Source organism: Hydra vulgaris, chromosome 03 (assembly GCF_038396675.1).
Source record: "Hydra vulgaris chromosome 03, alternate assembly HydraT2T_AEP".
Taxonomy (NCBI): Eukaryota; Metazoa; Cnidaria; class Hydrozoa; order Anthoathecata; family Hydridae; genus Hydra; species Hydra vulgaris.
In genome coordinates this window covers 64601213-64625276 of record NC_088922.1, presented here as the reverse complement: position 1 = coordinate 64625276, position 24064 = coordinate 64601213, and the positions used below count along the sequence as shown (strand labels likewise).

General features: G+C 25.1%; 1 protein-coding gene across 1 annotated transcript in view; it reads right to left on the bottom strand.

Annotated features, from left to right (window-relative positions):
* Window positions 1-24064, bottom strand: part of LOC100213362 (myoferlin) — a 51681-nt gene that overhangs the window by 10312 nt on the left and 17305 nt on the right. The window contains exons 7-25 of the mRNA XM_065793989.1: window positions 20175-20799; window positions 19707-19902; window positions 19471-19623; window positions 18877-19202; window positions 18442-18659; window positions 15017-15370; window positions 14640-14899; window positions 14410-14559; window positions 8098-8196; window positions 6625-6786; window positions 6328-6481; window positions 3917-3987; window positions 3738-3845; window positions 3447-3572; window positions 2289-2704; window positions 2073-2206; window positions 1755-1909; window positions 1206-1294; window positions 852-946 (exon numbers count right to left, since the gene is read on the bottom strand). Of these exons, the coding sequence (XP_065650061.1) occupies window positions 852-946; window positions 1206-1294; window positions 1755-1909; window positions 2073-2206; window positions 2289-2704; window positions 3447-3572; window positions 3738-3845; window positions 3917-3987; window positions 6328-6481; window positions 6625-6786; window positions 8098-8196; window positions 14410-14559; window positions 14640-14899; window positions 15017-15370; window positions 18442-18659; window positions 18877-19202; window positions 19471-19623; window positions 19707-19902; window positions 20175-20799 (3891 nt within the window). The remainder of the gene's footprint in view (window positions 1-851; window positions 947-1205; window positions 1295-1754; window positions 1910-2072; window positions 2207-2288; window positions 2705-3446; window positions 3573-3737; window positions 3846-3916; window positions 3988-6327; window positions 6482-6624; window positions 6787-8097; window positions 8197-14409; window positions 14560-14639; window positions 14900-15016; window positions 15371-18441; window positions 18660-18876; window positions 19203-19470; window positions 19624-19706; window positions 19903-20174; window positions 20800-24064) is intronic.

Sequence of the window (24064 nt, the reverse complement as noted above, 5' to 3'; positions counted from 1 at the left end):
TATTATACATGAGGAACATAATATATTATACATGAGGAACATAATATGTTATACACGAGGAACATAATATGTTATATATTATACAAGAGGAACATAATATATTATACATGAGGAACATAATATATTATACATGAGGAACATAATATATTATACATGAGGAACATAATATATTATACATGAGGAACATAATATGTTATACACGAGGAACATAATATGTTATATATTATACATGAGGAACATAATATATTATACATGAGGAACATAATATATTATACATGAGGAACATAATATGTTATACACGAGGAACATAATATGTTATATATTATACATGAGGAACATAATATGTTATATATTATACATGAGGAACATAATATATTATACATGAGGAACATAATATATTATACATGAGGAACATAATATATTATACATGAGGAACATAATATATTATACATGAGGAACATAATATGTTATACACGAGGAACATAATATGTTATATATTATACATGAGGAACATAATATGTTATACACGAGGAACATAATATGTTATATATTATACATGAGGAACATAATATGTTATATATTTGATATATTATATCAACTAAAGTAACCTTAAAAATCAATAGCAAGAAATAGTTTTCAATACATTTTTAGTATAGAAAATAATATAGTTACATTAACATTAAAATAAACATTATTCTAATATATAATTATTGTATAATAATTCACACTGACACATTTTATATTAAATAAATTAAATGTTTACGAGTTTTTACAAAACATGTTTAATCAAGTTTATTAAGAAAATTTTTGTAAACAAGTTATACTTAATACTAAAAAAAAAAAACTGTTACCTTTAACATAAAGATCACTCATTTCTTCTCCAGTAATTGATGTTTCATTAGGAGGCACATAAGCAGTGTTCCAAATAATGATACGTAATTCAAACCTTTAATATAATTTTTAAAAATTAAAATATTTTCTACTCAAAATGATTTTCCAACAAAAAAAATTTTTATGCTTTTCACAATTATTTAAAATATAAATATAATATACAAATAAATATAATAAAAATAAAATAATAAATGTAATGAAAATTAAAATTTTTTACATTTAACATAGTGGTTTCAAAAAACTGATATATATACAAATAAAACACACACAAGAAAATAATTAAAAACTATATCATGACATTTTTTAAACCTTACCCTTTAGGCTTTCTTGTGGCAATATTGATTGGTGGTCCAGGAGGTCCATCATTCATTGGAAAGATATCAACAAATAACTCTAGTTGGCCCTAACAAATTTTATGTAGAAATTTTATTTTACATATTTCCGATTATTATCCCATTGACAACAGATGCATGAAGTCAGAATGATAAATTTCTCCTTTCTTATTAAAAATAGTTAACAGAAAAAACAGTGCTTTAAGAAAAGAATCATAAAATACATTTATTTTACAGGTAAGTAAAGATTTTTTAGCAAGAACATTAAAAAAATGTTATAAAAATATAAGACCATTAGGCAATAAATTATTTTAAAAAAATTATTAAACATTTAGGACCAAACGTACTGAGAGATATATACATTGAAAAAAAAGAATTTTTGGGAATGTTTAAAATAAAAAGAAAGTGAGATGTTACAAAAAACAAAAAAACAGGACATGCGACACTCAAGTGTAATGAGACTCATTATTTCTTATTTAAAATCATTCAACAAAAAAGCACAGAAAGCTTTTCAGTAAAATAAATAAATACCTGATCCATAGATGGTTGGAGTGGATTTTTAAGAGAGCGTGTTTCAATATGTTCTGGTACAAACTTAAAACCATTTAGATCTTTGTTATTTAAAATATAAAGAGCAAGGCGTTGATTTGGAGGTCCAACATGAGGATCAGTAACAGGTGAATTTTCTAAAATATACATATATACATATACATATATACATATATATATATAGTTACTTGGTTTGCATAGCAATAATTTAAAAAAATATTATTATTTAACAGCTTACACAGATTATTCAGGTGACAATTTACATAGACAGCAGTTTAAATTATAAAAATAAAGTCTTACCAAAATCTTCAAGTTTAATCAATTCCCCATGCACCACAACTTGAGTTACACTCAACCACTGTGGTTTTGATCGGCAGCATTTATCAAGTATTTCAAGAGGGCTTAAAGAGTCACGCCATTGATATGGACCAGAACTAATTAATGAAAAAACATAAAAATATAAAACACTTTTAAAATAAAACAAAAAAAAATAATAAAAAACAAAGCAAAACTTACGTATAATAAGTTGGTGGAAGACCACATGTTGCACGTGCTTTCGATAAATAACGATTCTCTAAATCAACACAAGTTTCACCAATTAAATCATCTCTACCCACAAAATCATAATCCATAATGCGAATCTTCAGATCTTTGCATAATGGAATGTTAGCTTTTAACTCAAACATTGCACCAAAATATGGATTAATATCATTTGGAATATAATTGTCTTTGTCATTAATTTTCTTTGAACCAAGTTCAATTACAATATAAGGGTCAGACTTGCCATTAGGATCTTTAGGCTGAAGTTCAATACCTCGAATAATGTAAACACGAACAATGCAATCAGTTGGAACACTATCTTTTATTTTCGAAAAATATCTATTTTTAACCTCTTTGACATCTGGAGGTAAAGGATACATTTTGAATAATCCCTAAAAAAAGAAAAATACTTCACAATTTTTTAAATTACTTTTTATTTACAACAATTTTCTTAAGGAGCAAAAAGCTAATTCCAGAAAATTTCAGCAACGCTACACTTTCTAATAATATTGCTCTTATTATTTGTTATTGCCTGCTCCTTTTATTATTATTTCATTATTACTATTTGATTAATATTTTTATTACAATATACTTGGATATTTTTGAAATAAATGTATACTGGATGTTTCCTGTTACCAAATTTATTTTAATTTTATTATTTAGAACATTTGAACTATTAACTTTATAATATTATTTTATAATATTATTATAACTACCCAAATTAAACTGCTCATATTTTTAAATAATTTTGGTTAATAACATTCCAGTTATCAAAAAAAATTATCAAATAATTAAAATAACTTTGCTTAATAATAATAAGGCTTTTATGTACAAAACATTTTAAGGAATTTCTAATAATGATAAATATAATTTTATTGGTATAATAATTTTTTATTCATTGTCATTTTTGGTAACATTACAAAAATGACAAAAGAACAAAAAAGACAAACTAACAAAAATTTTATTTATCAAGTTCAAATTATTGTTCCAATTGTATTTTCTAGCATAATTTATATCAACAATCTATTAACCAAGAAAGATTTTGCTAAATAATTTCAACACCCTTTTTTACTTGCTGAGAAATCTTTCGATCTTTGAAACTCATTATGATATATGCTTATTAAAATTTTTCACCTTAAATTCTCCAACAAAGTTATCATCCTCGTCATCATCTTCTTTTCCTCGTTCTAATGGAAATGTTTTAACAAAATCATTAAAACCTCCAAACTCTTTTACTTCTTCAAGTTCTTTTCTATAAATCTAAAACAAAAGTTTTCTTTTACTTTTCATAAAAAAAAGATTTCTCCATAACTTTCTAGAACAGCGAATCTATCTTCACACCATCGGAGGATGGTGTGAAGATAGATTCGCCTCTCCATGAAAAACAACAACATAAAATCTATAAAAATATATTTTTTAAAAAACCTGAATGGTCTTATGGCCTTTCTCAAGGAATTTTCCACACTTATGCAATTCCCCAATAGAAGCAAAATATTTGGACCACCAATCCAAGTTTTCTTCTTCTTCAATATCCTGATAAATTAAAATAAATTAACATTTTAAATTTAAGATTATTCACGAATAGAATTAAAAAAATTCTAAACCTTTTTCTTATTTTTTTCTTCTATATCTATGGAAATGTCCACTTTTTTTTCTTCTTGTTCAATTTTATCAACTAAATAAAAATAAACCATAAACAAAACTAAATACAAAAAAAACTATATGAACTAAATAAAAATAACACAATAAAAATATGAAGGTTCATTGATTTTGAAAACTCCATTGTTTGTCTATTTATAAAACTTCATTAATTTACTAATTATAAAATTCCAATATTCCATTAATTCCATTAATTAATTCCATGAGAAAGTTCAGAACCCTAATGTAGAACTCAATAATTGATTCTGTGTTTGTGTGTGTGTGTTGTTTGTGTGTGTGCATGTGTGTACATGTGTGTGCATGTGTTTGTGTGTGTGTGCATGTGTGTGTGTATGATAATAAATAAATGTGATAATTAAAACACAACATTTTATTATCATGTCCACCGTAGCAGGGAGAAATATATAACTAAAAATTTGAAAAAATCTATTAGAATTTTGTAGAACCTTAATGTGACCTAAGTTAGAATATTGAGAGAGTAAATAGACTTTAGAAAAAAACTGGAAAACTTTAGGAAAAAAAAAATCTTAAACTAAAGATATTAAAAAAACACAACTGTTTTTGGTGCAAAATGAAAAATGTCAAGATGATAAACCTGAAAAAGCAAAAAAAATTAAAAAGGAAAAGTGTTTTAGTAGAAAAATGATGCATTGTGTGCCAACCAAAATAAGTAAGCAAGAAAAGTAAAATGTATTATTATATCTCCTAAAGGCAAAATTTATTGATCTATAAAATACTAAAGGAGATAAAAAAATTTATTAAACTTTCTATATAATTAACAAGCTAATACTCAAGATTAATGCTTCACCCTGTTATGATAATAAAAATCTATATCATCTTAGACATTTCTTGGTATATACATTGTAAAAATATAACTTTGCTTCTTTTTTTACTCAGCAGTTTAGTCACAATCAATAAGCCTAATTTTCTATATTGGGCATGATAGGGCATCAACATTCTATATTGGGCATCAAAGGAAAATGATAGGAATATAAAGAAAAATGAAATTTTAAAGGAATATAAAAAGATAAACTTTAACACTATATTTAACATTTATTTTTTCTTTAACATTATTATACTTTCTTGGTTGATTAAAACTACAAACATTAGGCATTAACATATCAGCTTCAATTTACAGATATTGTCATTTATCTTGGTCACTTGGCAGAGAAAGCTACTAAACGTATTTTTACAGGTAAAAACCATAACAGAAGCATAAAACATGCTGTATAAAAGCAAGTTTGATACTTTAGGCCAACTTAGATCCAACTTAATCATGAATACCTTAAAATTTGTGTCATTTGTTTCCTACATTTAAAACCTAATTATGGAGTTAAACAATCTTAATAAATGACACCTCAATGCCAGCTTACAACCAGAAACTAGAAAATAAGCTGCATTACCTGTTATTAATAATGCAATATTGTTTATTTAAAATGGAGAAATCTGTTGAGGAGATTTTCCCTTTCAACTATGATTTCTTTATTCTACATATTAGACATCATTGCAGCCTATATTAAATGTCACTTTTTCTAATAGTTATGTAAAATGCAACCAGGTAAATTTGATTTAAACATTACCATCTGCACTTAATTTACAGTATGAATTTTTTAACTGCATATCTGATTTCATCACATATCTGATTTCATCACAAGTCAACAATCTTGAAAACAAAATTGACTCGCTTTTTTCAAAATTGACTCGCTTTTTTTTAGTTCTGCTTAGTCAAATAGATCAAAAAACTTTTTAAAAACTAAAAAGGCTAACATAAGTCAAGTTTTTATTTTTTGATATCTTAGTAACTAAATCAAAATAGTAGTGGTGCGTCTGGTAGTACCGCACTTAACTTGTTTCTCCACGCAATGGTCTTGTTCATCAAGATTTGTGTTTCCAAATTTGTTTTTTTTTGGGGATTTTTTTTTAAATTTCAATACACCTCCCCAAGGCCATGAAGCCATTACAGTAGAGGAAGCTACTTTAGTTGTGGTTTCAACTCTCTCTCAACTCTATAACTTCAAAACACGAACCTTAAGGAACAAGGGCGCTGCGTGGAGAAACAAGTTGACTGCAGTACTACCAGGGACGTGGTGAGGATCGATCTCAGAACTTCTCGCTTATGAGGCAAGCACTCTACCACTACACCACTACCGCAGTTAATGAGTTCAGAGAGGGTTGTAACCACAAAAAAATAGCCTCCTTGAATGTTTAAATAATTTTAATAATTTTAATAATTTTGTGGCATTTTAGCTTGCTATAGTAGATGCATAAATGGCTTTCATTTTTAAATTTAGGAAAAAAGAAAAATAAGCCATGATAAAAAGCAATAAAAAATATGAATATGGGTAAAAGTTAAAACCTGGTAAATCAGCCGGAACATCTGCTTTAGGTGGTTGATCAATATCAAGCGATTTGATTACATGGCGACCAACTACTGGTTTCCTTCCAAATGTACGATGATCTCGAACTTTAATGTTTAGTGGAGGCACATATAAAGGATCTTTCGGCATAAACTTAAAAATAAATTTGACTTTATTAATATAATAAATACTTATAATAAATACAAAATCTTTGCCAAGTACAAACAACTTTCAAAAAAACATTTTTTTTAGATAAATTTGTTTAAGACAACAATAAATAAAACCAGAAAACTTACGCAATCTATGAAATAGGTGTTTTTCTTGAAATTGGGATTCTTTCTTGTATTTTTAATAACATCAGATTCAATTGTCTGGCCACCAATTTCAAATGTTACAGAAGGAGATGTTACACCAGCTAATTGATATTTTTTCATGTTTCGCACACCCCAACATAAAATCTAGTATAAAATAAAGCAACTTAACATATTCAAACTTTAATGTTTGACTGCATTAAATTATGTTCAAGTTTCCGCCTTAAAAAAAAAAAAAGTATTACAAAGCAGTTTAACATTTTCAAATTATTTAGTATTTATATCAAACCATTAATAGAGCATCTAATAATAATTGGTCATATCTGTTTCATTTAAAAAAAAAAAAACATCTTTTTTCAATAAAAGTTCTTTTTGACTATACTTTTTTTTATTGGCTATATTTATTTCATAAAAAAAATTTCTTCTCAATGGAAAGTTTTTTTATGGAATAAAAATGGAAAGTTTTTTTATGAGTCGAAAACAGAATAATTGATTTATGCTCCATATTAAAACCACATTATCCATTTCTCAATGTATGAAAGTATATGTTTTTTAAAGATTTTTTAAAAACTTCTTAAAGTTTCTTCTTTTGGAAAAAAATGTGTTACTTTTAATACTTTACCAATCATAATTAACTGTTTCTCAGTTTATCAATCTTGTAATTTTTTAAATCAGTTTATCAATCTGTTTATCAGTCAATCAATGTGATTTTAACTTTGGATTTTAACTTTAGCGATTGTATTTTATAAGTAATATAGAATTTATATATGTTGTGGTAGCACATAAACTAATAAAAAAAAACCTTTAAAAGATTTTACTAAGAATTTATATAGCTTTGTTTACCACTCAAATATATTCACTTATATTATATATTTTATTATATTTTTATTATTCATATTACAATTTTATTTATTACAAACTATTAAGCTTTCATTTCATTTATTACCAACTATTAAGCTTTCATTTCATTTATTACCAACTATTAGGCTTTCATTTCATTTATTACCAACTATTAAGCTTTCATTTTAAAGCTGTTAATTGACTCTTCACTTTACAACATGAATAGATTTGAAAAACTAATAAATCACTATCTAGTGAACAAATCAGGCATGCTTTTGGATCCATTTTGTAAACATATGACGGAAAATTGTGCGTATTGGGATGTTGCGTGAGTTAATATAATTAACTTGGATATGCCAAGAACAAACCTAACAGATTATATTAAATACAACTTTTATTTTGTTTACTGTTAAAAAATATATTTTTCAGCCGTTTTTTATAGCCAAAAATTTAATATTGCGATAACCCGGGTTTTTTTTAAACATTAACATTAAAATTTTAAAAATATTTTGCTCTGCTTGCTTGCATTTAAGCAAGCAATTAAAATGTTATGAAACTCATTGAAAAAGCAATTACAGATATTCAATAAATATATAAAAAAATAATTTGATATATTACCTCAATGCCTGTGCGAACCATGACAGGGCGAATTCCACTAGGTACAATATAACGATTATCCTTCATTGGAGGGGGGAAAGGAAGATCAGCTCCCTCATCCTAAATGAAAGAATATAAAATCATATATAACAAAAAAATATATAAAAAGCATTATAACAAAAAGCACAACTTACTTAAAAACATCCTAAAAGACACAACAAAAGGTTGGTTCAAAAATAACAAAATGTTCTTAATGTGTACGAGACCTTCAAAAACTTTATATATATAAAATAACTAAATAACTTTATAGTATAAATATTTAGTTTTGTTTAAAAGTTATTATTTAAAAGTTAAAAAAGAATTTTGAGTTTTAAAAGATTATTTGAGTTTAAATATAAAATGTGTTTAAATATATTCAAATAAGAGTTTTGCATTTTATATAATATAAAAAACTATACATAATATATGAAGTAAATTATGTATTTTTTATACAAGTTCAGGGTTAACAACTTTAAAAAGGAAACAAAATTTTCTTCTATGTGGATCCACAAAGGATTGATTATGCATTATGCTTGTCTGAAAATAGGATTGATTATACATTATGCTTGTCTGAAAATCATAATAAGACTTGTAATCAAAAGAGGCAATCAAGAGGCATAAAAATTACATGTAATTATGCTTGTCTGAAAATCATAATAAGACTTGTAATCAAAAGAGGCAATCAAGAGGCATAAAAACTACATGTAAATATTGTAACCCATCTGCATTTCTAATTTCACCACATTTGTGGAGGTCTCCACGAAAAAATGGAGAAATATATTCATGTTTCCTGTAATTTATTACTTTGAGTATGCTTGTCATAGATTTACAAGTCTATTTCATACTTACAACATGTTCAAACAGAATGGGTGATTTAACATTATTTAAAAGACTTCTTACAAACTTTTGTAAATTGTAAATTAATATGTTGCGCGACCTCTTAACACAGAGGTTCAAAAAATTAATTGAAGAATTAGATTCATAAAAATAAATTTAATAGTTGGGTGGATCCCACTCATGAAATCATATACCTCTTGAATTTCTTCCATAGATTCATAGAACAAGAAAAAAATATCAATGTAATGTTTATAAAAAGAAATTGAATTTAGGAATTGGGTTTGAGCTTTATTATCTAATCTATCCATAAACAAGTTAGCATATGGCGGCGCCTTTCTTTTACTCATTGGCGCACCATTAATTTGTTGGTAGAACCTATCAGCAAATTGGAAAATGCTATATAAAAGAAAGGTTTCTAAAATTATACTAATATAGGCTAAAGGTGGACATAATGATGATCTCTGATGAACTGGTCCTTGTTCCATACAAAGATGGTTGCTTTAATTCCTTCTTGATGTGGTATTGGTATAGAGTGAGGTGACATCTGCTGTTACAAAAAAGAGACTTCAAGCATCTGCTTAATGCTTTGATCTTGGTCACTATGTTTGATTCTTAAGTAATTTTAATACCTATTGAATCTATTTTCTTTTATTATTTTTTAGTAAACTTTCCACAAATCTAGCAAAAATTGCTGGTTGGTTAATGAAAGTTTAACATAGTCTTTTTGCCTATAAATATATATATATATATATATATATATATATATATATATATATATATATATATATATATATATATATATATATATATATATATATATATATATATATATATATATATGTATGTATGTATATATATACGTACATACATATATATATACATACATACATACATATATACATACATACATACATACATACATACATACATACATACATACATACATACATACATACATACATACATACATACATACATACATACATACATACATATATACATATATATATTATTTCATAAAATCATTTAAATTTTAAACAAGCATTTAAAACAGTTTTATTGTTTACGACATGATACTTTAATTTGCTTCATTGACAAATTTATGATGTAAACTATTTCTCTTTTTTTTTTTTTTTGCTTCATTTATTTAATTTACTTTCATTTTATTGGTGGTCAAAAATCATTTTATGAATGATTGAAGTTCTTATTTCATTATTGCTTTAAATAAAAATATTTAATATATTATTTTTATAATAATATAAAAATATATAATAATTGTTGTATTTAACTGAAAATTTGCTGTATTTAACTTTTTCTTTTAAATGTACTTAGTCACTATTTTTTTTTTTTTTTCCCTTTAATTCTTTTTATTTATTTTCTTGTAAATATTTTGCTGCAAATGTAATAAATGAATAAATAATTTTTAGGTAAATTTAAAATTTTCTATAATAGGATTCTTAAAAGTATATGTTTAGTAAAAATTTTGCAGTTTTTCAAATGAGCAGAGAAAAAAACATTTTATATGTTTATTAAAATTATCGATAAAAATATTTTTTGAAATTTAATAACTTAATTTGATAATATTTTAATAAAAAAGATATAATTATTATTTAAAATTTTTGTATTTAACTAAGAACATTTTCTCTACCAATCTTTTTTTTTTCATTTAATCTTTTCATTTTTTTTTTTTTTTTTTTGTAGCTTTTTTCTGCTGATGAGAAGCCATTGCAATGAATGATCGTTTTTAAATAATTTATTTTTTAAATTATTTTTATTTATATTATAAACAATTTTTTCCTTTCTTTTATTGAACATGAATAGAAACATCAAACATTAACCCGTCTTAATGAAGGCAAATAAAAAGAGACAAACAAAGCTCTTATTTTTCAATAGCATTCATAAAACAATTTTTTTTAGTATTGAGAATTCAGTTTAAACTTTTTTAATAATGTATAAAAAAAATTTTTGATATTTAAAAAAAAAGTCAACATTAGATTAAACGAATATTATCAATTAATTTCTTTATTTAATTGAATGAATATATGTCCGCACCAGAGTAATTTTAAACAAATTAACATTAGCAGGTAATTATTTTACATCAGAGATGTGGAGTCCCAATAAGGACTCTGACTTTAAATATCTATTTTTTTCCTGGTCTACCATGTCCAGGAGCTCTGAAAATGTTGAGTAAAATGTTGAGTAACATGATCATAATGAGTAACATGATCTGTAATAAGAAATTAATAAGTAATAAGATTAGAATTCATGAAATTTCTTGGAAAAAATTTTTTAGCCTGGTGTGGCGGAGTCCTTGCCACCAGTTTACATAAGGACTCCAGATACAAAAATAGATTGCTGCTCTAACCTAAAATTCCTAATTTTTTCCCCAAGAGTAGTCCATAACCTTCTTTAAATTTTTGGAGCTCCTGGGTACAAAAAACCAGGAAGAAATAATCTTTTTTGTAACTTTTAAACCTCAAGTCCCTTTTGGGACTTGGCATCCCTGATATACTATAATAAAATATATGCTATAATAACATATATGCTATAATAATATAATACTATTATATATATATATATATACATATATATATATATATATATATATATATATATATATCTATATACAATATTAATATATATACAATAATAATATATATACAATATTAATATATATACAATAATAATATATATACAATAATAATATATATACAATAATAATATATGTACAATAATAATATATATACGATAATTATATATATACAATAATAGTATATATATACAATATATCTACTATATATATATACTATATACTATATATACTATAATAGTATATATACTATATATATATACTATAATAGTATATATACTATAACAATATAACAATATATATATACAATAATAATATATATACACTAATAATATATATATACTATAACAATATAACAATATATATATGTATATATATATATATTGTTGTATATATATATATATATATATATATATATATATGTATATATATATATATATATATATATATATATATATATATATATATATATATATATATATATATATATATAGATCTATAGTTTGTTGTCTTTGGGAAGAGCGGAAGGAAAAAAGTGATTCTTACGCCAACACATATGTCACTTTTAATTACTTTTGACTTTCGTCCAACATTTGCGTGTTGGACGAAAGTAAAAACCATTAATTTAATTACAAATAAATCGTTTTTAAAAGAAACCACAAAAACGCAAATTTAATTGACCAGAATGTTTTAAAAACATTCTGAATGTTTTTAACAATATAAACAATGTTTTAATTTTTATTTTTTTTAATAAAATGTTTTATTTTTATTTTTTTTTTACTGTAAATCATGCGCGGAGTGTTGCTACATCGACTATCTTATAGCCTGATTCGCAAGGGAGTGCTGCTTTATATATATATATATTTATTATATGCTAGGGAGTGCTGCTTTATATATATATTATTTTATTTATATATATATTATTTTATTTATATATATATTATTTTATTTATATATATATATATATATATATATATATATATATATATATATATATATATATATATATATATATATATATATAAATAGCTATTTACTATGTTTTACCTTTGGAACTAATAAAAAAATTATAAATTTGTTTAAAATGTTTAAAATGTTTAAAATGTTTTTTAGCAAGTTTTGTTAGGATAATGTGTTTGCGTTTGCTGGCCACAACTTTTAAGGGTTTGCTGTCTAATTTAAGCGAACAGTTGCATGTAAAAACTAATTTCATTTGCAATTCAATTTTTTTTCCATATTTTTATGTGTGCATATTTTTTGTAAAGATTGGATTTGATTGTTTTTATCTTTCTTTTTCTTTTAAAGTGAAGATAAATCATCAACGGTGCTACTAGACACCAGACTTGGACAGGAATGGTGTGCAATCAAACGCTATTGCTGACTACGCAAATGATTTTTTTTATTGACAACTTGACCACGACTGCTAAGATGTTTTGATGATTTAAACATTGCAGAAATGCGCTGAAAAAAGAAACGCTAAGCTAAACTCAAACTAGGAAAAAAAAATTAAAAGCACTACAGAAAAAAAAGAAAAAAAAAACAATTACTTACAAATAAGAAAACATAAAGCTTTAAAAAAAATTCAAAAAACTCAAATTCAAAGCGAAAATTACTTTTTGTTAAGTTTTTAATTGCGCTTGAAAAAAAAATTTTGAAATAATAACATAGTCTTTTTAAAAAAGTAATTGTTAATCATTTCATAAATAAGTCAAGTTTAAAAAAAAAAGCTTTTAAACAATTCTTTGTAAAAATATAAAAAAAACCAATTAAATCATAGCATTGCAACGGGTGGTTTTAATTTAACTTACTCATAATTTAAAGCAACTTAAAAAAATTATCCTATAAAAGATTTTTAGAAAAACCCTGAAAAATAATTTAAAATGTTTAAATTTACTATATAAATACATGCCTACTAAAAAAAATTAAATATAACATTTAATTTAAACAAAATGCATTTATTTTAAACAATCATTATAATTAATTTTTAAATTATTTAAAGCCTCTGCATAAAATAAAAACTTTAGAAAAGATCAATGATTAAAAGTAATTTGTAACGTAACAATTTTTTTAATTGCATTTAAATTACTAAACATTAAAACAGCCGTGGTCAAGTTGTAAAGAAAAAAAATTGTAAGCGTGGTCATTTACAGCATGCAATTGCATGCCATTCCTGTCTAAGCCTGATTCACCAGTAATGGTTTAGAGATGTTAAGCAGCTTTTCACTGAGGATTAACTTAAACTGACTTTATCTTTCTCAGAGCATTTAAAATCTTTATTTGTTTTACGTGTTGTGTATTAACTAATCTCCTGAAATTAGTTTTGGAATGGGCAACAATAAAAAAGATATTTGCATTAAAGTTAAGCCATGCTTTAAGTTCAGGTTGTAGTCTTTTTTATTGTTTATTTGTTATCATTTTTTGGAGTTTGGAGTTATTTGTGCTACATCTATCTATAGCAATTTCTGAAATTACCTCAAAGAAGCGAGATATATCTGACCCGGTTACTTTTGTAATTTTTTTGAATGGTTTAAAGAGTATGATACTTTGATACAATAACTTTAGTTAAAACAATTTTATATAACAGTCATCATTTAATACATACTGTGACACAGCCAAGTCAAAAATGAAAAAAAAAGTGCTTAGTTAACATACGCACATCAATGAAACAGGTCAACACTCTTCAAAAAGATTAGAAAACTCTCAAAATAACTAAGTGTCACCGAATATTCAACTGCCAAATATTTGTTGCTTTGGCCAAGCGCCTGGAAAATATTTGGTATTTGGCAAAATCACTATTCCTGACATCTCTATATACATTATAATAGTAATATAACTATCATAACAAATAACAATTTTAAATTTCTTACCAAAAATATCTCAAAAGCTGCTAAAAGCTCTCCACATGTCTTTTCTCCCCTAATAATAGGGTACCACATTAAACGTGGTGCTGGTGGTTTTGAACCATTTAAACGCACTAATGGTTGAGCAAATACTCTACCTAAGTACTCATCTTTGCCCTAATAAAAATTTACTGAATTAATTTTTGTTAAAAATACTCTAAAAAAAAGTTTATAGAAAATACTGGATGATTTCTTACCACTCTGTCTTCATCATAAAGCTCCACACTAACTTGAGGAGGATTATCTGCAAATAGTTTTGGGGAACCAAACACAAACAAATCTTCAAAAATTAATGTCTGGTCAAAATCAGGACAAAGTGTTTCTTTAATAACTCTAGTCACCTTACTCTGGTCTAGCAAGCAAACTTTAGCATAAGGATCAGAAACACCTTCAGAATCAAGACCAAGTACATCTCTTGCTTGGTATATGTAAGCTCGGAATTGCCATTTATGTGGTTCTTAAGCAACAAATAGACAATTTAATAAACAATTTATAAAAAAAAAACACTCAATAAAAATTATTTTTTAATGAAATTACTTATATTTGAATTTGATGAAGCAAAAACAATACTTACTATCAAAAGCTAAAAATATACGTGGCATAAACTGAATAGGGGGTTTGTTTTTATCATCATTAGGAATTAAAAATACAGGAGGAGCACCAGGTGTAATATTAACCATTTTTCTGTGCCACCTTCTTCTTCGAACCATATCAAACTTGCGTTCTTTTGTATGGAATTTCATAGTAAACGTAGGTGCATACTCCCAGCCTTCACCAGTTTTGGTTTGTTTTTCTAATTTCTTTCGCAGTTTTTCTTGATTTATTTCTAAAACTCTATTTCTAACAAATCTACGTCTACGACATAAATGATACATTTTTTCAACTGCACCCCAACCACCAGTTGTAGCTTCAATGCAGTATTCCCAACCTAAAAAGAAAAATGTTAAATTGCGAACAAATCAACCGATTATAACATTTATAGACATATTTAAAGTGGCAAATGACTAATAAACCTTACAGCTGAATAATAAAACTGCTAATAATAAAGCCAACTAACCAGCTGAAATTAAAAGTAATCAGGCTCAGTTTGCAACAATCATCTATTTTTATACCACTAACTTATTTTACAGCAAGCTTATACTAATGTGTATAAAAATAACTTTGTTCTTATTAGTCCAATAAACTCTAGATTTAATAGAATTTCTAGAATTAAAAAAATATTATTTATAATAGAATTAATAGAAGTTGAAAACATTTAATAGTACACTAATAAAATAAATATCGACAAGCTCAATATCCCAGACGAGGAAAATTTTTATTGTTAATGGTAGAGAGTTACCATTACTTACATTTTTTATCAGGTTTTGAAATGGTTAAATGAACTTTATAAGAAACTATATGTTAAACTTATCAAGACAGTTTCTATTTTGAATGTCACTACTAATTAAAAGATACATTGTGTATACAGCTTTTCACTACTAACTGAAAGATACATAGTGTATACAGCATTTCACTACTAATTGAAAGATACATAGTGTATACAGCTTTTCACTACTATTTGAAAGATACATAGTATATACAGCTTTTCACTACTATTTGAAAGATACATAGTGTATGCAGCTTTTCTAAAAAACTAATAGTATCGAATGCCCTTGGCTAAATATATTTTCCGATGTAAATTTTTTATGAAAAAAATGATTTTTCTTTAATTAAATTTTTTATGAAAAATCCTTTATAACTTTAACTAATTGCAGAAGTGCATGCACAATAAAGTTATCTTTACAAAAATCATACTGATAATAATAAATGTTATTTTGATGCAAAAATATGAATAATTTATTATACATATGATGTGGGATTTTTGAAAAATGGGTAGCACTGATATAAACCCTTTTTTTAATAATTTTTATTACTTGATTTTAAATATGAACTAGTAATTGCTATTTTCATTTTATTGTAAAAATTACCTATTTTCAGAGCTTTATTGAACATATGAAATAGAACTTCTCAAATAAATTTATAACAATCCATTATTTTGTTAGATGAAACAGTGTCATAAACTGTTGCTGTATTTACATTGCTGATTTATCAAGTTCTTTGTAAGTAAGGCTGTTAAACAAAATTTTTGTTAAAATTTAATAAAGATTTTGAAAAACTTTTTAAAACAATTTCAGAAAATTTTGAATTATTCAATAAGAAGAAAAGAAGAAGAAAATCCAGAACATGAGCAAAGCAATGTTATGATACTTTATAACTCAGCAATCTAAAAAACTTCATCATGCTTAAGGCATTATCAAAAATATTATATTGCTTTTTATATTGCTACTTCATGTTTCCATCTCACTTTAAACTCATACAACATTGTGGTGAAGGTTTCCCATTTTTGAAAAAATGCTCTTGCTTTGCGTTTTTTTTCTCTTAAACAATCAGCTTGTACTATATTTCTAATCACTGAAACTTAGTGATTGTTGGCTTTCCGCTTCCATGTTGACCTGATTTTATACTTTTATTTCTGTCGATCAATATTAATTTTGGTACATTAAAACTTGAATCCAAATTTTCTTAATAATATTTCTTGCTCCCAATGATGCTTATTTATTTATATAATAAATAATAACTGTATACAATGAAATGTAAAGAGCCTAGCTAAACTAAACTTTAACAGCCAATTTATGTTAAAAACATATCTAATTTTGATTTGAAGTTTTTAATTATTTTAGATTATAAAATGCTTTGGTCTGAGCTATTCCAATTATAAATTAGACAATTTGATAAAAAGGAGTATCTACTTGGATTTTTTGTTAGTTGTCAAAGAAACCTAATAATATGACATCTTGTAGTTGAAGCTATTGAATTATCAGATGAGTTTTCCCAGGTAAAGTAATATTTCATAGGTTTTTTCCATGAAAACATTTTATTTGAATTGCTTTACAATGTATCTTTTTAATTTTTTTTTGTCTCATTCTATGTAAGGATACCAAACTGAAGTTACATAGTCAAGATATGGCGTTACAGGAGAGGTGTACATTAGTTTAGATCTGTTTATATCTAATTTTTATAATGAATGTTTTATTACTCCAAAAGTTTTATTAGCTTTGCCAAACACAAAACTAACTTGACTAGACCATTTCAAATTGTTTGAAATTATATTTTCTAAATTTTTTTCCACTTTAGTTGGTAGTTCAACCCTATTTAATACTGGATATACATTGTGTAGATATACTTTTTATTTTTTATTTCTATATGCATGCGATACATTTGGTTATATTAAATTTTAGTCATATTTCAACTGTGCAATTAATTTATTTATATCAATTTGAGTCTTTTCCAAATCAGAAGCTCATCTAATTATGTTAGTAATTATGTTAGCTTTATATCATCAGCATACATTTTACACTTAGTTTTCAAATTGTTTTGTAAATTGTTTATATAAACAGTAAAAGTAAATGAACTTAAAACAGAGCCTTGCAACACACTACTTGTAAATATAGGCCAATTGGAAAATTTGCACTCTGTTATGCTTAAAATTTCTGTACCATCACAGTGCTTTACTTATTTTTATAAAATTTCTATACCATCATGGTGTTTTATTTACCTTTTTATTTTTATTTCTATTTTAGTTTAAGACAAAACATATGAAAAGACACAGAATCAAAAGCTTTTGATATATTTAAGAATATGATAAAGGTTGATGGTAACACTAATAGATACTGAATAAATTCTGCATTACTGTGTTGTATATGCAAATGTTGCACCAAAGGTCTCATATAAAAAAACTTTTTTTAACAACTTCCTAAAACTAAAATGAACTTTGAATCAATTCACAAAAGTATGTATATGCACCCAAGACCTTCAAAAAAATATTGAAGTATTGAAGTACTGGGTGCAGTACAGCAAATAATAAACAAATTAGTAAAACTCCTAATAAAGCTGCACTAGCAAAAATAAAAACAAATCAAATTTATAAGTTATTATTAAATATTTAATTGTGTATACTACCTTCTTCATCACAAGCTCTATTAACATCTATTTGCCAATCATCAACCCACTTCCAACCTTCAGGTAAAACTGTTTTATCACGATGTTCAATTTCATCACCTTGAACATTTGTGTATGGAATAGTAGAAGTACCCCAATTTCCACTAGGTATGCGACTTTCATTTTCATATGCATCTTGCAAAAACGTTTTATGACCTGCATCTGAATCATTTGATGCACTAAATTTAAAATATATCCCTAATGTTTTACATTTTCCTAAACCACACATTTAAAACAACAATTACACAAGATTAACATGCATTTATATAATATATATTTTTTAATTACATCAACTTAAATATATATTAACAATATAAAACTATATTACTTTGTATTTACTTTTTATAATACAATTGATAATCGCTATTATCTATCTAAAAAGTCTTGAAAATAAACCTTAGTTCTGGATCAACAAACCAATCACCATCTGGTGGGTTGTCCCATTTCCAGCCAGGTGGGGGTGAGAAAAATTCTTTATTTAATCTTACTTCACCCTGTGAGTCAGAGAATGAAGGTCGTGTACAACCTTTGGCTGTCCATTTTACCACTGGTAAATTCATCTGATTTTCATATGTCTCTGCATAAACAGAATACTCCCCTTCTGATTGCTCAGTATCTGTCCAGGCTGCTTGATCAGTTTCTAAACCAAGCCATAAAATCATACTCAAACAACCAGGTACTTCATGATGACTCTCTAGGTCAAACTGCTTTTTACCAGGGTACTAAATTTAAGCAATATTACATTTTATTATTTTAAGAATTTATTGCTCTTACTTTGTTTTACATTTATCATATATTTCAATAATTTAAGGAACATATAAACAATTCTTTATAAAATGTATTTAAAATTTTAAACAAATGTCATAATAAAAATAACAATTCAATAAAGTTAACAATTTAAATAATGGTACTATTTAGTATACATTATTATTTTTATTACTAATTATATAATATTTTTTTAACGCAAAAAACATAAAAAAATCTACTCACTTTTAAAACAATGTTTTGTAATGAAGCACATTTAGAACCTTTTGCTAAAGGATTTTTAGAATACAAGATTTCATATGCAGGTATCCTATGATAAGCTATACGTTTTGTTCCTGATAACATCCAAATAATAACATCTGGCATAGAATTTTGAGGCTATAAAAATATTTAAATATTTCAAAAGAAACTATTAACCGAAAGAAAAACTTAAAAGAAAATTTTGAATACTCTCTGCTTACTTCTTCACATAAGTCCTGCAATTTGCGATGGTATCCATCAATAGTATCCATTGCTTCATTTATATCAGTTGCTTGTTCACGTAAAGTGATTGCTTCGTTAGCAAGTCCTTTAAGTTCCTCCTGACGTATTTCCAGAATCTTTAAGTCTAATTCATTGACACCGTTTAATGTAGAATCAAAAACTGGTAAAGGAGTTCTAAAAATGTCTACATAATTACTATATTTATATATAAAAAAATCAGTTCTTCAGATTTTCTGAAGAATTATTAATTAATAATTACTACAATAATATAAAAAATAGTAATAACAATAGTATAATAAAAATACTAATTTTGTATATTAATAATATTTAAAAACTTTAGAATTACTAGAAAAAATTATTTTAATTATATTTTCATAGTTGTAGAATTTCATATATAGTAGTAGCACAAAAATTGAATATACATAACAAAAAAAAATTTTTTTTACTTGCAATCAGAAATCAATTGATCTAACAGAGCAATAAGCAAAGCAGCTGTTTCAGCCGGTTGTGCTTTTGCTTTGATACTAATGTCTACTGCTTTAATGTTTTTTTCAAGTTTACTAATAATTTTTTTAAGAACATTAATAGGCTCTAAACGGAAAGCAATATCTTCCCAATGACTTTCAACAACACAGCATGGTTTTGTTTCATTCCATGGAAGATAGTAGTAAGCCGCACCATCAAAGACAGGATTTACTGGAGGTGTACTTGATGATTGTGGAGCTACTGAGCTATCTAGTTTGTTTCCATAATTACCAATACTGACTTCAAATTCAATTGGACCATCAGACTCTGAGATCATATTAGCACTCATAAAACTTGCAAAAAGTTTGTATTTTCTGCGCCTTAAATATGGCATGACACGTATAAGTTCTTGAGCCATAATATCCTGAACTGGTTTATCTGCATGTTCACCAAAGCGAGTATCTATCTCAACTAAGACTCTGCCGCGATAAGCAACACCTTCTCCACGACCTTTATTTAAATCATCATACTCATCCGGAATAGTTGAAAACTCTCGTAAAGAGCCATAAAAGTTGACAAAAGTTGGACCAAATGCAGGTAAAAAACCTATAATACAATTTGTTTTTGTATCATTATTTATTATATATATGTATGTATGTATGTATGTATATATATATATATATATATATATATATATATATATATATATATATATATATATATATATATATATATATATATATATATATATATATATGAGTTCCAGGAAACAAAAGAAAAACTATTCAAACTAAGATGAGTAAAATATATTTATTAATTTTTTCTCTAACACAGAAGGCTTTTCATATAGAATCAGCTGCGTATGAGGTTTACAAAACTATAAAAGCTTCTTTATATTAAACTTCCTATAAAAAAAGTTTTTTTAAAAACAGGAAGTAATTAAGGTTTATATAAAAAAACTATAATTAACAATAATAAAGCATAACTTTATTATTGTTAATTATAGTTTTTTTTATATAAATATTATATAAATATATATATATATATAAATATATTTTTATATATTTTTATATAAATATTATTATATATATATATATATATATATATATATATATATATATATATATATATATATATATATATATATATATATATATATATATATATATATATATATATATATATATATATATATATATATATATATATATATATATATGAGTTCCAGGAAACAAAAGAAAAACTATTCAAACTAAGATGAGTAAAATATATTTATTAATTTTTTCTCTAACACAGAAGGCTTTTCATATAGAATCAGCTGCGTATGAGGTTTACAAAACTATAAAAGCTTCTTTATATTAAACTTCCTATAAAAAACGTTTTTTTAAAAACAGGAAGTAATTAAGGTTTATATAAAAAAACTATAATTAACAATAATAAAGCATAACTTTATTATTGTTAATTATAGTTTTTTTTATATAAATATTATATAAATATATATATATATATAAATATATTTTTATATATTTTTATATAAATATTATTATATATATATATATATATATATATATATATATATATATATATATATATATATATATATATATATATATATATATATATATATATATATATATATATATATATATATATGAGTTCCAGGAAACAAAAGAAAAACTATTCAAACTAAGATGAGTAAAATATATTTATTAATTTTTTCTCTAACACAGAAGGCTTTTCATATAGAATCAGCTGCGTATGAGGTTTACAAAACTATAAAAGCTTCTTTATATTAAACTTCCTATAAAAAACGTTTTTTTAAAAACAGGAAGTAATTAAGGTTTATATAAAAAAACTATAATTAACAATAATAAAGCATAACTTTATTATTGTTAATTATAGTTTTTTTTATATAAATATTATATAAATATATATATATATATATAAATATATTTTTATATAAATATTATTATATATATATATATATATATATATATATATATATATATATATATATATATATATATATATATATATATATATATATATATATATATATATATGAGTTCCAGGAAACAAAAGAAAAACTATTCAAACTAAGATGAGTAAAATATATTTATTAATTTTTTCTCTAACACAGAAGGCTTTTCATATAGAATCAGCTGCGTATGAGGTTTACAAAACTATAAAAGCTTCTTTATATTAAACTTCCAATAAAAAACGTTTTTTTAAAAACAGGAAGTAATTAAGGTTTATATAAAAAAACTATAATTAACAATAATAAAGCATAACTTGATTCTTGTTGGTAAGGAAATTTTAAAAGTAATGTGAAAATTTCTTTTCTGTTTATATGTTTATTGTGTCATGCCCCTGTTTATGTAGGTGAGCTTCATAAATAAGAAGTAAATTCTCATTTGAGAGTTTTAACATTGGAAATAATTTAGATTAGTTCTTAATCTTAGGTTATTAGATTTACCAATGTATGTTGTTTTTCTATCACATCCATTATATGATAATAAATATAATTATAATAAATAAATATATAATAATCCATATGATGATAAAATAAATAATATTTTTAGAATTATATGACACTGAAGTTTTAATGTTCCATACTTTACCAGATGATGTGGTAAAATAGTTAACAAACTGAAGACAACGTTTTGATATGCATTTTAATACCTTGCATTCATCGTTAGTAAAAACTGGTCTTCTATTTAAATTTAATGTACTTCTGCGTTTTAAACTATTTTTTGGTTGACGTTGTGACGTTGTTAAGTACAATAAAAGTGTTTTCAACTGATTTTAATTTATTGTCTAAAACAGACAGTTTCATAATACCATGTAGAGAAGTTAACAAACTTTCAAAATTAATATTTGCAAAATTTGTAGTTACTGTTATGATCCATTCTAGAACTTTCCAGATACAACAGAACATTTGAGAATCTTCCATAGAACCCTCTAGATATATAATAATTTTCCAGAATATTCTGTATCTTTTTAGGAACTTTCTATTTTACTATAAACATTAAGTTTGTGATATTATTTGTATTAGTATTCTTGAATCGAAAATAAAAGCTTTACTAAAATCGAACTTTTCTTTGGATCTGTCAAGAATATAACAGATTTTTGGCAACGAAGATCTCTCTATTTTCTAAAAACTACTCATGGAAGAAAAACACAGTGCTACTCTGGTAGCAATATTGGCAGAAATGCAGAAGGTGCAAGAAGCTAGTCAACGACAACTAGCCGAACAACAGCAACAAATCAAAGAGCAACAAGACGCCATTGTCAAACTGCTTGAAGCCAATGAATCAAAAATCACTCAAGATTTTGTTGCTTTTGATTCAACAGCGGAATTATGGGTCGACTATCAGGAAAGATTCGAAACATTCGCTAAAGCTCGGGGTATAACAAGAAATAATAAAGCTGCTCATTTTCTCAGTTGTCAAACCCCAGTCATCTACAAACAGTTATGCAATCTTGCAAGCCAACAAGAGACTCCTTTGACATTCAAACATCTTTCGTATGATCAAATTGCTCAAATCGAACACATTTTATCTGCTCTATTAAAAATGAAGCAGTGCTCAAAGCTCTTTTCAAGTGCAAAAACGAAGATCTAACTTTCGCCAAGGCCGTAGAAATAGCAACCAAAACCGAGGAGGCCGCCAAGGTAGCCAAGGAAACTGCCATTGGTCCCTCAAAGTCTCCGATGTCTCTCCCAATCAATAAGTTGGGGTAACATCAATCGGAATCCAAATCCTCAACTCCTCGACAAAACAAGTCTCAGACTGAGTCAACCGCTTGTAGAAGTTGAGGCAAATTGACCCATGAAAGTAAAAATTGCCGTTTCAAGGACGCCCAATGTAAT